At 50.2% G+C, this 14149-nt stretch overlaps 1 protein-coding gene across 1 annotated transcript; it reads left to right on the forward strand.

The window, feature by feature from the left end:
- The first annotated feature begins 280 nt into the window (after positions 1–280).
- On the forward strand, positions 281–2769 carry BMP4 (bone morphogenetic protein 4). The gene is made up of 2 exons (XM_008637312.2): positions 281–709; positions 1709–2769. The coding sequence occupies exons 1-2, from the start codon at positions 340–342 to the stop codon at positions 2548–2550; spliced, it is 1212 nt and encodes a 403-aa protein (XP_008635534.1). The 5' UTR covers positions 281–339; the 3' UTR covers positions 2551–2769.
- Positions 2770–14149: the final 11380 nt, after the last annotated feature.

Here is a 14149-nt window from a genome sequence, read left to right on the forward strand (position 1 = left end):
TCCTTTTGCCATTTATTGTTATTATTACTACTACTATTATTATTATTTTAAAGTATATTCGGAAGAGGAGGGGGGTTTCGCTTCTCATCCTGACTATCCTTCTTGTTTGTTGTCGCGTTTTTTACACCCCAGAGACACCATGATTCCTGGTAACCGAATGCTGATGGTCATCCTACTATGCCAAGTCCTTCTAGGAGGTACTAACCATGCTAGCCTGATCCCTGAGACCGGCAGGAATATTATTATTTTAAAGTATATTCGGAAGAGGAGGGGGGTTTCGCTTCTCATCCTGACTATCCTTCTTGTTTGTTGTCGCGTTTTTTACACCCCAGAGACACCATGATTCCTGGTAACCGAATGCTGATGGTCATCCTACTATGCCAAGTCCTTCTAGGAGGTACTAACCATGCTAGCCTGATCCCTGAGACCGGCAGGAAGAAAGTGGCAGAGCTTCAGGGACAAGCCGGATCCGGACGCCGCTCTGCCCAAAGCCATGAACTCTTGCGGGGTTTCGAAACAACTCTGCTGCAGATGTTTGGGCTGCGAAGGCGGCCTCAGCCCAGCAAGTCAGCCGTCATTCCTAGTTACATGCTGGATCTCTATCGACTCCAGTCCGGAGAAGAGGAGGAAAGCCTCCAGGAAATTAGCCTGCAGTACCCTGAGCGATCGACCAGCCGGGCAAACACCGTGAGGAGCTTCCACCATGAAGGTCAGTGATGGGAGGCGGTAAATTCCCAGTCCCGGTAGCGATCGGGATTTCCTTGCGTTTGGAAGCTCACAAATGCCTTTAGAAGCAGGACGTGCCCGGCCCTAAATTTATGGGAGGAAAGCCACCCCCCCAAGCCTGCCGTGTGTGGGTGACAGGCGTGCTGCTCGGTATTTTTTCCAGCATCCTGTGCTTAACCCGAGCTTGACCATATTTTGAAGTGCTTTTGCTTCTGTTGACAACAGTGAGTTTCCTTTGGTGCCTCTGCCTCGGGGTCACTCCCTGGGCTCGCGTGGATTTAATGGCTCTGGATCGGATGCGGGAGTAAAGCGAGGGCGGGATCTCGCCCCTGGAGTGTTTCTTTTGAACTATCAAAGCAATTGCTGCCTGCTTTTACTCTTAAGAAAAAAAGAAAAAAAAAAAAAAAAAAAGAAAAAAAATCCCCCCAAACCCCGACTCGAATTTAATACTTACAGCTGTGTGTTTATAAGGTTTATTCAATAGACCCTTGTAATCTGATCCAAATGTTTCCTAGCGGATGTTTCTTTTCCAAAGTAAATCTGAATTATTAATCCAGCCGCATCATTACTGCGTTGGAATTTGCTTCTCTTTTTCCCCCTGCCCCCCATAACAAGGCACCTCTGTGCTCCGTGGCGCCGCATCTCGCCGGGGAGATGATTTTGGAGAGGCGGGGGAAGGAAAAGCAAAAGGGGAAAAAGCTAAAGGGAAAAAGTCTCCCTGAGCGGGGCGGCGAGATGGGAAGGGGTGGACTGCTCCAGGTGCGGGTGAGCCAGCGGTGCCGGGGCAGGAGCGGTGCCGGGCAGGAGCTGCTCCGGTCCGGCCGGGAGGGATGCGTGGGGGAGCGGAGAGGAGCCGGTGGCTGCCGGGCAGGTGAAGCGTGGGTGTGAGCTGTGGCTGTGCCGGGGCCGTGGCTGAGTGCCCCGAGGCTGACGTGCTCGTTTGCTTGTCTTACCACTTCCCCCCCTCCCTGCTCCCCTCCAGAGCACCTGGAGACCGTCCCGGGTCCCAGCGAGGCGCCCCGGATCCGCTTCGTCTTCAACCTCAGCAGCGTGCCGGAAAACGAGGTGATCTCCTCGGCGGAGCTGCGGCTGTACCGGGAGCAGGTGGAGGAGCCGAGCGCGGCGTGGGAGAGGGGCTTCCACCGGATAAACATTTATGAAGTGATGAAGCCGCTGTCGGAGCGCGCCCAGGCCATTACGCGCCTGCTGGACACGCGGCTGGTGCACCACAACGTGACGCGCTGGGAGACCTTTGATGTGAGCCCGGCCGTGATCCGGTGGACCAAGGACAAGCAGCCGAACCACGGGCTGGTGATCGAGGTTACCCACCTCCACCACGCACAGACTCATCAGGGCAAACACGTCAGGATTAGCCGATCTTTACCTCAAGGGCGCGGGGACTGGGCGCAGCTCAGGCCGCTCCTGGTCACTTTTGGGCACGACGGGCGAGGCCACGCGCTGACCCGCAGAGCCCGCCGGAGCCCCAAGCACCAGCGTTCCCGCAAGAACAAAAAAAACTGCCGCCGCCATGCCCTCTATGTGGATTTCAGCGACGTGGGCTGGAACGACTGGATCGTGGCACCCCCGGGGTACCAGGCGTTTTACTGCCACGGGGACTGCCCCTTCCCTCTGGCCGACCACCTCAACTCCACGAACCACGCCATCGTGCAGACGCTGGTGAACTCCGTGAACTCCAGCATTCCCAAGGCCTGCTGTGTGCCCACGGAGCTCAGCGCCATCTCCATGCTCTACCTGGATGAGTATGACAAGGTGGTCCTGAAAAACTACCAGGAGATGGTGGTGGAGGGGTGCGGGTGCCGCTGACCCCCTTCCCCACCGCCCTCTCCTCCCCTTCTCTCTCCCTTCCGTCCTACCCCAGAACTGCTTGCTATAGCTGGACTCTTCTCTAAACTAAACGTTCACCTTGACCTTATTTATGACTTTATGTGCAAATGTTTTTGACAATAATGATCATATATTTTGACAAAATATATTTATAACTACATATTAAAAGAAAAAAATAAAATGAGTCATTATTTTAAAGGTAAATGCATTTTGTGTCTCGCCTCTCAGGGTGCTGCTGAGGCTGTGCTGGCTGGGAGTGCAGCCGGGAGTTTATCTTGTCTCCTTATCTTCTTACCCCCTCCTCCTTCACTCCTTTTCCCCCATCCTTTTTTCATTTAAAGGCTTTGCAAACTTTAGTCTTTCTGTTTCTCACCAAGGTACTTCGGGTGCCCCGGTGCTGGGGTTGTGCCTCGTGGGAGATGAGGGTCCCTGGGGATTTAAGAGCCGCTGGGAATAGAGCCGACCTTGCTAACCTGGCCCAAGCCTTTCCAAAGCAACCCACCAAAAATGCATTTGAAAAGAAGGTGAAGATTTACCTGAGGGCTTTATGCTAAACCTGCTGGGTTTTATACCCTTTCTCTGACTTCAGGGTTCCCCAGGTTTTAAAACTATTAACATTTTCCCCCTCTCCTCCCCTCCCCACTGGAGATTGGGAAGCTTCAAAGGTTTCCACGGGTCCTTTGAAGATCAAATCGCTCCATTACAATGCCAAAAAAAAAAAAAAAGATATCTGGAGCAGTTAAATATGTGTTAGCTAATAGCTACCTGTGCTGTGTCCTTTCTAAATTGCTTCCGAGCAGGAAGGTGATTGGAGCCAAGCAGGTACAGTTGGAGGTATCCAGGGCCTTGAAAACCCTGCCTCAAATGCATTGGAGGGGCTGTGTTTGGCTTGGAAAATAGGGAGCTGTGCCTGGAATGGGTGGTGTGGGGCCGTCGTGGGAGTGGGGAGGTGGCAGCAGGGTGAGGGTGTGTGATGCTTTCTTTTTTTCTTCTTTTTTCTTCTTTTCCTTTAACGATTGAAGCTTTCCAACCCTCCGAAAGGGGCAGCTTAGTTGAAACCAATAAAAACTGGAGCGGAAAGCTTGCCAAAAGCCTTGGCTCCCTGAAGAGTGCAGGTGGAGAGAGGAGATGGGAGCTGCGGGGGGGAGGCGAGCGTGGCCCTGTGGTTCTCTCGGAATGAAAAAACCCCAGCCCTCGACCTCCTCTGTGCCAGTGAGACTTTCCCACCCCTCCATCCCAGTGGTGTTCAGGCCACAGGGTCCCATCCACTGCCGGCGCGGGGTGTCTCCGGGTGCTGGGGGGGTCCTCCCAGGCTCTCAGCACCCCATGGAGGAATGATGGGTGTTGGGTCTCTGGGGCCCCCTCGGCCCCGAGCTGACACTCTCATTCCTGCCTTTAGAAGGGAAATGTGTGGCCTGGGGCATCGGCGACCTGCTGCCTCGCCTTTGATGCCTGCATATCAGACATAGCCATGCCAAAGAAAGAATTTCATTTTGAAGTGGCATCAGCTAAAGGCGAGCGCCTTTCAGCTGCCTGACAGGGCAATTACACACATCTCCCTCGATAACCCCGGGTCGGGTGGGAAAAGGGGTCTCTGGGCCCCCCGGCAGCCCTGGATGTCGGGCAGCCACTGTGGGGAGGGTACCTTGAGAAAAAAAAAAAAATTAAAAATCACTGTGACTCTACTAAAAAGAAAGAGGTTTCTCCCAGGTTTGCTTCCTTGTTTGTCTGTGCATCCCGGGTTGTCCTGGAGGCTGTGAGGTTTTTGTGGAGCTGAGCAGCATCTGCACAAATGCCTCTTGGATTTAGGTCATTCTTGCTGGAGGAGCCTCCAACTGCTTTGCTGCGTTCCTGCTGCTTTATGGAGCTGTTTATTTTGGTGCTTCTTTTTGCATTGCCTTTCAACGATGAAATCAAAGTTTTGACCCTGTGGAGGCACAGGCACTTGCTTTTCCGTAGGTGCTGCTCTTGTCCTGAGGCCTTTGGGAGATTTTTCTTTGCCTGAGCTGGTGAGATCCGACATGGGGTGTTCTGCTCAGAAAGTGTAGGAAAAAGGTCAACTGTTTAAAAAAAAAAAATTCTAAAGTATTTTAATTATGTAAAATTTATAGGCATCTAAACTGTGGCTATAAACCTGCTGACAGTAAACGTGATCTCAGTGACAAAATACTCATAGATGCATTAAGGAATTTATTCATCACAGCTGAACTTCTGTGTTTTACACTGAGCACAGGGGCTGAGGGTTCCTGTCCCTGTGTGTGTCCTTGTCACACGTGGGTGGCAAACTGCTGCGTAACCATGTCTGATTGGAGAGGCACTTAGTGAAATTCTCAAACTGCTAAATCGTTTAAAAATAGGAAAACACAACAGAGTTGTAGAGAAGCCAGAATTAGGCCTTTTCTCGTTTCCATCTGACAGCCAGTGGTGTTTTTTCCCCACCACTTCAATTAATGCTGGGTTTCACCTGGGCTCTCTTCACCATCCTGTCAAGGAGGAGCGGGGTTGCTCTTGGGAAGCTGGGAGTGAAGTGCTGGTGCAGAGACCCTGGAATTCCACACAGTATTTCTGGCCATTGTTTTGTGCATTTCTTGCAGCAGTTATGGGGTTTAATCCCATGCTGGAATTAATGTGGTGACTGATCCTGTCTGTTTGCTGAGTGCTCTGTGCTAGGGAAGTGCTGGTTTGGTTTCAACAGGGAGTGAGCTGGAGTGAGGCTTAGTCTCAGGCAACCAGTGCTTATCTTTGCTTAAAAATATGACAAATTTATCGTGCCATCATCCCTCTGACCGTGGAACTTACTCTTTGCAAATGTGACTTATTTCAGAGGGAGAGCTGTGTTTGTGTTGGCTGGTGCAGGGATCCCTGGGAGGTCTGAGATAAAGCATATCAGTTTAATCCCCCCCTTATTCAATCCAAGCTGTGAACAAAAGGGGAGCAGGTTGAAGGTGGGTCTGCAGCCACTTCCCCCATCCGGTGTCCTGGCAGCTGTGCCCATGGACCAGCATTCCCAGAAATGTGAGCTGGATGGGAGATGCTCTGCAGCTCACCACGATCCCACTCACCACTTTCCCCAGGAAGGCTGTAGCTTTGGATACCTAAAAAGTACTGTGTGCCTGGCTTATGGGTACTGGAAATGAGGAGAAGATCTCAGTGGGGTTTGCCAGCTCCCTGCATTCCAGTGGTCACAGTGGCAATGGTGAGAGCCTCTTGGTGCTCTGGAATGATGTTACTGCTGAGCACAGGTGAGAGTGTGGGGTCAGGTACACTGGAAAATGGGGTCCCAGGCTCTGCCATGTGTCAGGAGCTCCCCCCAGAGACCTGTGGTTACACCGATCCCATCCCCAACCCTTTCCCTCTTGGCTTGTAGGATCCTAAGACTCTTCAGGCAGGTGTAAATCCACCCCCAAGTCCAAGCTCACAGCATCATATTGAGCAAAGCTGCTGCCCCAGAGATGCCGTTGCTGAGGAGGCTGCAGAGACAGCCAGGCTTTGCTTGCAGCCACAGGGGCAAAGGCTTTGCAAATTAGTTTCTAAAAACACAAATGGGTTTGGAAGAGAAGCACTGAGGTTTGCACATTGCTATTCTGGGAAGAGCACGGAGGCTTTGCTGTGGAGCCAGCAAAGGAAGACTGGGCCCTTCCCTGCTGCACTGCTTGGACACCTCTGGAAAACTTCTCACCCATCACAAAATGATGAGCACAGTCAAGCTGGGATGCCTTGGAAATTTTGGCATCAACAGAGGCTTTGTTCTCTTTGTCCTGGGGTTTTATAGCATAAGAGCAGGTCTGAATGTCCTCTGCCGTGGAGTCTGTATCTGAAATCACAGGACCAAAACAGATAAGAGGAGATATCACTGAGCCCCTATAGACAAGGATCTTGAGCACAGAGAGATGAAGAGACTTGGGCAGAATCATGTATGAAGAGCAGGTAGAGCCAGAAGAGGTGTCTGACATCTCAGTCTGTGCCTGGTGGTGCAGCACAAAACTCTTCTCTGGTCTAGAGTCTGGCCTTCTGAAGATCCACCACTTCACCTCAAACCAGAGGTGGATTCCTGTATAATATAAAGGAGAAGAAGCTACAAAGCCCATGTTGTATTATAGGCAGAAGTGATAATGACAGGGAGCATCAGAAATGGCCCAGACAATGCTCATCTACTTCATGGATCCTGCATTCAAGTTTGAAAGTGTAAAACAGGATTTTCAATACCCTATTTTCACCTGGCTTCTTAAAGAAGTGCCTTAAACTTGCTCCTTGGTTGACTGCAGAGCACCCACTAAGACACAAGCAGTGAAGGAAAAATTCCATCAGTCACTTACACCTTAGCAGAGCCCAAGAAGGTCTGAAGGTTCCATGGGGAGCTCTGGTTCTGCTGGATCAGCTGTGAGTTATTTATTCCACCCAGCAGATGAAAAAAATGTGCTGGGACTTTGGTTCTCAGTGGTCCATCCAGAACTTGCCCCAGCTTGGACCTCTGTGCTGTTTTTTACACTGTCAGCATTTTTCATCCTCTGCCTCCTGCTCATGCCTTGATTCCATATTTTACACAAGAATAGCAAGATCCCACTGATCCCTTGTGTTCTCCCAGAACTCTGGCTTGGCTTTGTGGAGAGCTGCTCTGAGCCCATTTGCTGAGCAATGGCGGTGGAGTTAATGGGATCCATGTCCACAAGAGGCACCATGGAATCACAGAATACTTTGGGATGGAAGGGACCTTTAAAGGGCTTAGAGTCCAACCCCCCTGCAATGAGCAGGGACATCAAATCTCAGAGTCCCAGGATGGCTTGTGTTGGAAGGGACCTTAAAACTCATCTTGTTCCACCCCCTGCCATGGGCAGGGACACCTTCCACTATCCCAGGTTGCTCCAAGCACCATCCAACCTGGCCTTGGACTCTTCCAAGGATGGGGTATCACTCCCAGCCCCAGAGCTGTGCTACAGACCACAAGGGCTGCCTGCACCTTTTGCTCAAACAAGGCCATCACCAGTAGGATTTCATCCTAGAAAGGGCCTGTGATGAGCTGCCCATTGTGTAACACCAGGGTGCCAAGGAAATCCTTATCCAAACCCTATGCTTTGGATCTGTCCATGTGCTCCAGGCGTGGCTGCAACTTGAGGTGCTTTACACCATCAGCATTTCTTCCAGTCTGCTTTCAGCTGCTGGCACAGAATGTATTTATAGATGCAGATTTTCCTTTCCACTTTTGGTCTGATTCTCCTTTTTTTCCTGGAGATCACAGATGTGCAGATCCAGGGAGACCACACGGTTCCTGGAGGAGACGTTGACCCTCAGTTCTAGCAGACTATGGATGGGAAATGTTGAAGTTACTCTATATTCACAATGAAAAAAAAGGAAAAAGTCCATGCTAATTCTCTCCATCTAGTGCTGTGGGAGAAGTCAGGAGCTCAGCAGGTCCGTAACAACTTTTTTCTGCAGCACCCATCAGTCTCCAGCTATTTACAGGTCAGAGCTTCCAGATCCAAAATCAGGGTCACTGTATTTAATAGGCCACTGTGAACTTTACTTCCAGTAATTTATAGAATTACTTTATAAATCTTAAAACTTTTTTTCTCAGTGTAATCCTGTGCCAGAGATTCCCACACTTTGTTTATCCATTCCTTTTGAACTGTTGCCTTTTATTGGTTTTGAAACCATCACCTAGAAGTTCATCTTCATGTCCCACAGTTCTTATGTTTTTGGACACAGTGGAGTCCCACAGGCAAAGAGCAAGTGGTTTTCCAAGTAATCCACCTGCCCCTCACCTGTTCCTTCAGTAATATGAGATTATATGTTATGAAGTGATCTCCTGATACAGACAATGCTCTTTTACAGCTCAGACTTGAGGGAAGATGGTGACAATCTGCATTGCTGTTATTGGCTTTGCAGGTTTTGCCTGGGCTGTAATGCACACCTGCTATTCAGTACTGGAATCCTTCATGCCAAGATTAGCTCAGAAATGCCAAATTGATTTTACACCTCACCAGGGGAGCCCTGGACAGGATGTGGAGGTTGAAGGATGTTTAATTGGGAATTAAATAAATAGAAGCAAGCACTCTGCTTGAATGCCACACTAAGCAGTTATCTCTGAAGGAGGAGCACTGGGGAGCTCAGTGAAGAGCCACCTATGCCCTTTTTTCCCTGTCTTTTGGAACAACCTGGTCTAATGGAAGGTGTCCCTGCCCATGGCAGGGGGTGGAACAAGATGAGCTTTAAGGTCCCTTCCAACACAAACCAGTCTGTGATTCTATGAAAATGCTTCTCCAGGCTGGAAAAAGCTCTTTGGGGAGAAGAGAGTAAATGGATGAAGTTGTGGGCTGGGTTGGGGCTGGTGGAAGCAGCACAGCCCCACAGGTGCTTCACTGGCTGCTCGTGGCTGGGCTCTGGGTCTGCTCTGAGGGCACCCACGCTGCTGAGCTGGAACTGGAGGGGAGTTTCTTGGTGGTGTTCTACATCAAAGAGGAAAACTGGGCCCTTATTCCATCAGTGTCTCCTACTTGGATGTCTGAGGAGAAGGGCTCCAACCCCACATGGCACTGCCCTCCTGCTCTTCACCACAGGAACCCTCATCCAAGGGCCTCAATTCACATCATGAACGCCTCTGGCAGAGGCCCCAAGCAAGACAGGCTGTGGAACATCCTGCTCCTTCCCACTTCTGGGCTTGGAGCATCAGAAACTGGTATTTCTAGGTGTCACTTGAAGAGATTTAATATATACAGCTTGAGGAGTCGCTACTTATTTTGGTGTTTAAAAGGATTAAAAATAATCATGGCAGTGTTCCTTGAAAGACAGTTTGTAGAGCTGGACAGTTTCCCAGTAAGAGGCAGTCCCCAAGGATCATTTGCAAAGATAATATTTTTAATCTGATTAACCAATGGTAGCACTGAGCAGGACTCACATGTGCCTCAGTAGCAGGATGGAATTTGGGAGCAAAATTTGGTGGTACAAGCAACAAAATGTGGTGAGAAGGGCTCCACAGAGAGCTGAGCAGTTCTCTTGGATATGGCAGAAAACAAAGACCTGGGGGCTTTGCTGGTCAGAAAACAACTCGAGAGAGCCCAAATTACACTTGGGATGGATGAAGTAAGGATTTTCCCCCAGAGCTGCCAAAGGCAGGGCTAAATGCTGACTGGTTTTCTGATCCCTGCATTCATGGGGAGTTGTTTCAGACCTTACTGGACTGGCATCAGGATCAAACAACCTTAGGGAACAGCCTGGTCTGGTTCTGCCAGGAAAATGAGAGGCTGGAGGGGATTTTTTTGTGTGTCTTGGGTTAAATACCAATGAGAGGGAAGGGCTGCTCATCTCTGATTAGGAACATTTGGGGAACCAAAACAAAAAATCCAGTTATCAGAAATGAGATCCCAGATGGGCCACTTCAACAGGGCCACTCAGGTCATAAATCTATCCTTGTTTGGAGGTGACTCCTTTTTACCAATGGGAAAGCAAAGTGTGGTTCTCAGGAGAGCAGAGAGCAGCTCTCCCCTGCTGGGGGTCTCTGCAGCTTTGGGCACAGGATGTCAGGTGAGCACCTCGGCCCAAAGCCACTCAGGGAGCACCTGCAATCCCAGGTTTCACTGTGGATGTCACCAGCCACAGCCAAAAGAGAAGCAACCTCAGACAAAATTATTTCTCATCATCCGAATGGGGTCAAAATGCCCTTTCCTGAATTGATGGGTAGTGGGGGGCACATGGGAAGGGGCACTTTCTGTCCCCAGCCAGTCAGAGATTTGGAAGTGGCTTATGGAGGGAAAAAGAGGGTGGAGTGCCCTGCTGTGACTCCCTTGGGTACTGGAAATATGGCACTGCTCACAAATTCCCGTTCCTGTGGGATGAATAGCTGGCTTATAGTAACAACAGGGCTTGTGTAGCCTTGGGGCAGCACGGCCTCAGGATGGGAGAGAGGAGGACTGGATTTTCTTCCCACCTCCATCTGTGTGGTCCAGGGTGGGTCAGTGAATGGCCTCGTGCCTCAGTTTCCCCCCTTGCAAGCCAGCAATGTACTCATCCTGCTGACAGTCCCGGCCATAAATATTATCTCACAGGCAGCTGCTCTTGAAAAAAATCTTTTATTGCTTCCCGTTAAGCTGATGACTGCTAATGAGGAGAGTTAAATTCACTGCCCTGTTGCCATTAGACAAATATGTGCTCCATCTCCATCCGAAAACCCCATTGTAAATAGCTGTGGAGGAGTGGGATAAACATCGTCCTTCCCAGGGCAGGGCCCAGCGGCAGCAATGAGCAAACACAGGTGTGGAAGATTTGTAAGCTTTAAGGGAGATCGGGGATATTTGGGAATCAAATCTGGTTTTGGTTAGGAGCATCTTCCGTGGAAAAAAGTCCCAAATCACCACGGACAGACCCCACAGCCGGGGCGATGACGGCTGTCTGCAGCTGCAGGCTGGACGTGGCGCCTGGGAATGAGGCGGTGGCAGCATCCCAGCATCCTGGGGACAACCAGGGAACAATGATCCTGAATCTGTTCCTGCATCCCATCATTTTGCCACGTGGCATCCCCAGATCCCTGCTTGATCTGAAGCCCCGTGTGGAGAAACCCTTCTGCACCAGGTCAGCTCCTCTTGGATTGGTGTTGTTCAGTTTGTAACTGGGGCTAAGCCAGTTGCTTTCCGTGGCTTTCCTTTCTGTCTCTCCCCTTTCCCTTTAGAAGGTGAAGGTTTTATGTGGCTGAAGTGTGTTAATGCTCCCAGAAAAGCAAGTGAGACACAAGTGGATGTTTTCTTGTTTTGGGGGCAGATGTGACTGGTTTGGGTTGGTCTGATCCAGAGGCCACATGAGGGATGTTTGGAAGTGTTTTCTGTTGGAATGTGTCATTTATGAAGCAAAATGTGACATCTAGGAGAGCCACCTCTGTACCAGTGCTTTGGGTGCTGCTCCTCCCTTCCCTTCTCTCAGCCCTGCTCCGACACCGTAGCAGGAGGTTTGTCTCTACTGCAGTTAATTTTTCCTGAAGGATCCTTGATACCAATCTCAGCCCATCCAGCAATTAAGGCCACTCAAATGAGATTGCAGGAGAGAGAGTTTTTTCCATCCTAAAGGAGGTCCCTGATGCAGAGGAGGGACAGTTTGCCCTGCATCCACCCTGATGAGCTGTGTTTGTCCCTGCCACTTCGAATGCAGAGGACAACAGGATGTTTTGCACAGAGCCCATGGCATCCTGCACACATCCGCTGCTCTCCGTTTATCTTGTTCTGGACAACTCACTCTGGACTCAGCAAAACCAGGAGCAGGGATGCACTAAGTATTTCCTGACCTTGTTCTTGCATGAGGACACAGGGCTCTTCCCTTTGCTCCCTGGGAAAGGCACAGCCGGGCCAAGCAGTGCAAGAATCTGCCACAAAAATGCTGCTGAATTTTCTTCCATCCCTGCTTTGGAGGAGCCAGCACTTGGTGGGCAAATTTGCCATGAAAAGCTGGTGGGACTCCATCATTCCTCTGTTCCCTGAGGCTTGTGGGTGACAGGATCCATTTCCAATCTGCTGGGAACTCAGGGTGAGAAGCATCTCCAACTGCTGGAGCTTCTGCCCTGCTTTGGAGCTCACCATCTCTGTGGCAGGCACAGAAGAGGGAGGCCAAGGAGAGGATGTCCCACAGAGCTGCTGGTGGGAGCCTTGTCCAGCTGAGCAGTGAACCAAGTGCCCTTTGAGCACCCAAAATGATGATTATTTGATCATTATTTCTGGATGTTGCTCTGAAGCCAGTATTTATGCTGAGACGAGGCAGCATTGCCTGGTGGTTCCCTGTTGCTACTGGAATGTCCTTTTGGGTAGAATAGAATTAAGTAATTTCTGTTGGAAGGGACCTCCAATGATGTCTCTCCACTTCAGGGCTGACCAGAAGTTAAAGAACATTATTAAGGGCTTTCTCCAAATGCCTCTTGAAATCTGACAGGCTTGGAGATATTTCCCCATCTCCAGGAGGAGCAGAGCAGGTTCTTTGCAACCCCTGAACTCAAGTCAGAGCACAGACAGCATTTCCTCAGCCTGTGGTGGTGTTTTGAAGATCCAAAGGCCTCGATTAGGCCTTGAAGCACCATTCCATGGAGTGGATGTGAAGTGTGTGTGCCTGGCATGCTTTCCAGTATTTTCCATGCTCTTCTGAGACATGGGAAAAACATGACAGTGAAACCCAGACTCACACAAACAACCTTCTCCTTGCACTGAATCCGTGCCAAGCCCCAGCATCCCAGCAGCAGGTGGCTTAGCTGTTGGGATAATTAGCATTATTCATGCAGACACCTGTTTTGCAGGCACTGCCATCCTGATCTTCACACATGTCCTCCAAAGGAGGACTTCATTTGCAGATGCCCCAAATCTGGGATTTGTGATGGCAAAGCAGCAGCCTTGGCCTTTCTTGAGGAACTGTCCGGTTCAGATATTCTGTGTCCGTGTCCACGAGCTGGGCCCTGTCTGCAGGACTGTGTGTGTGAAATCTGCCCTCGATATTCCAGCCTCCAAACTCTCTGCTCTCCTGACAGGGTAGGACTTGCCTCATGAGCAAGAAGAAAGCGGATGGCCTTGTGTCACCTCAATCCCACAAAGCTCCAGCGATGCCCAAGGCTCTAAGCCCTGTTGCATCCTGGAGCTGAATCTCTCCAGAACTGTTGGCAGGGTCTCCATCCACAGCTCCTGCACCTGCAGGTGAAAGGCTGTGTCTCCTCAGGGCTGGAACACCTTTGAAAATCCCCACTGTGGCTTCTGGGATCATGCCACGCTTTGGCTCAGGTGACCCAAGGAGAGTGTGGCTGGCTGGGAGGAGATGCTGAATCTCCTGGATCAGTGGTGGGGCTGCTCTCCATGGTGAACACCTGCATGTCTTGGCAAAACGGGCCCTGCGGCCTGGCACAACTTTCGGCTGAATATTTTGGCTGGATCCATGAATTTGTGTGGCTTTTGTGGCATGGAAACTGCCTATAATTTATGCTGAATACATCCCCATATATTAAGTTGACAGCTCCAGAGCATTATAACATCATTTAGTTCTTTGAAAACAATTTCAAGCCACAGGGTAATGGTTTAATGATCAGTATAAGAGTCCCACATTAAGCCCACAAATAAGGAAAAAAAATCAAAGATACCCCCAACCTCCAGCAACTTGAAACCCAAGACCTGTCACACCTGTAATTGCACCAGTGGCTTGAAATTGCAAAGGAAGCCATGGCTCCTGGGGAAACTGCAGTGTGAGATCCCAGCATCCCAACCCAGGGATGAGACAGGGTGCAAGTTGAGGAAGACGTGTTTAGAGATGAGATTTAGGAATGAACAGCCTGGGTGGCTTTAGCTGGCTCATTGCCTCCATTCACCTTGTGCTGTGAGGAGCATCCATATGGCGTTCACCCTGCCCCAGTGCCCAAAAGTGCTCTTCAGCATCCATAAATCCAGAGAAAATATAGTGTAGCAGCAGCCTAAGGATGTCCCAGGAAGCCAACAGAGATCCAGTTCTTTTCTTTCTATGCCCTTTTGAATCCATCTGGGGAGACAGAATTTTTTCCCAGGGGAAGATCTTAAGTTTCCTAAGGCAGTTTCCTATGCATCCAAGCAAGGAGAAGAGTCAGGTGAGTGGATAA

The sequence above is a fragment of the Corvus brachyrhynchos genome, unplaced genomic scaffold (genome assembly GCF_000691975.1).
Source record: "Corvus brachyrhynchos isolate BGI_N302 unplaced genomic scaffold, ASM69197v1 scaffold245, whole genome shotgun sequence".
Lineage (NCBI taxonomy): Eukaryota > Metazoa > Chordata > Aves > Passeriformes > Corvidae > Corvus > Corvus brachyrhynchos.

What these genes read in the sequence shown, in the direction of transcription:
- BMP4 (XM_008637312.2), top strand. Translation starts at nt 340, where the DNA reads ATGATTCCTGGTAACCGAATGCTGATGGTCATCCTACTATGCCAAGTC. An exon ending in GAGGAGCTTCCACCATGAAG is followed by an intron (nt 710 to 1,708) that starts GTCAGTGATGGG and finishes GCTCCCCTCCAG; the next exon opens with AGCACCTGGAGACCGTCCCG.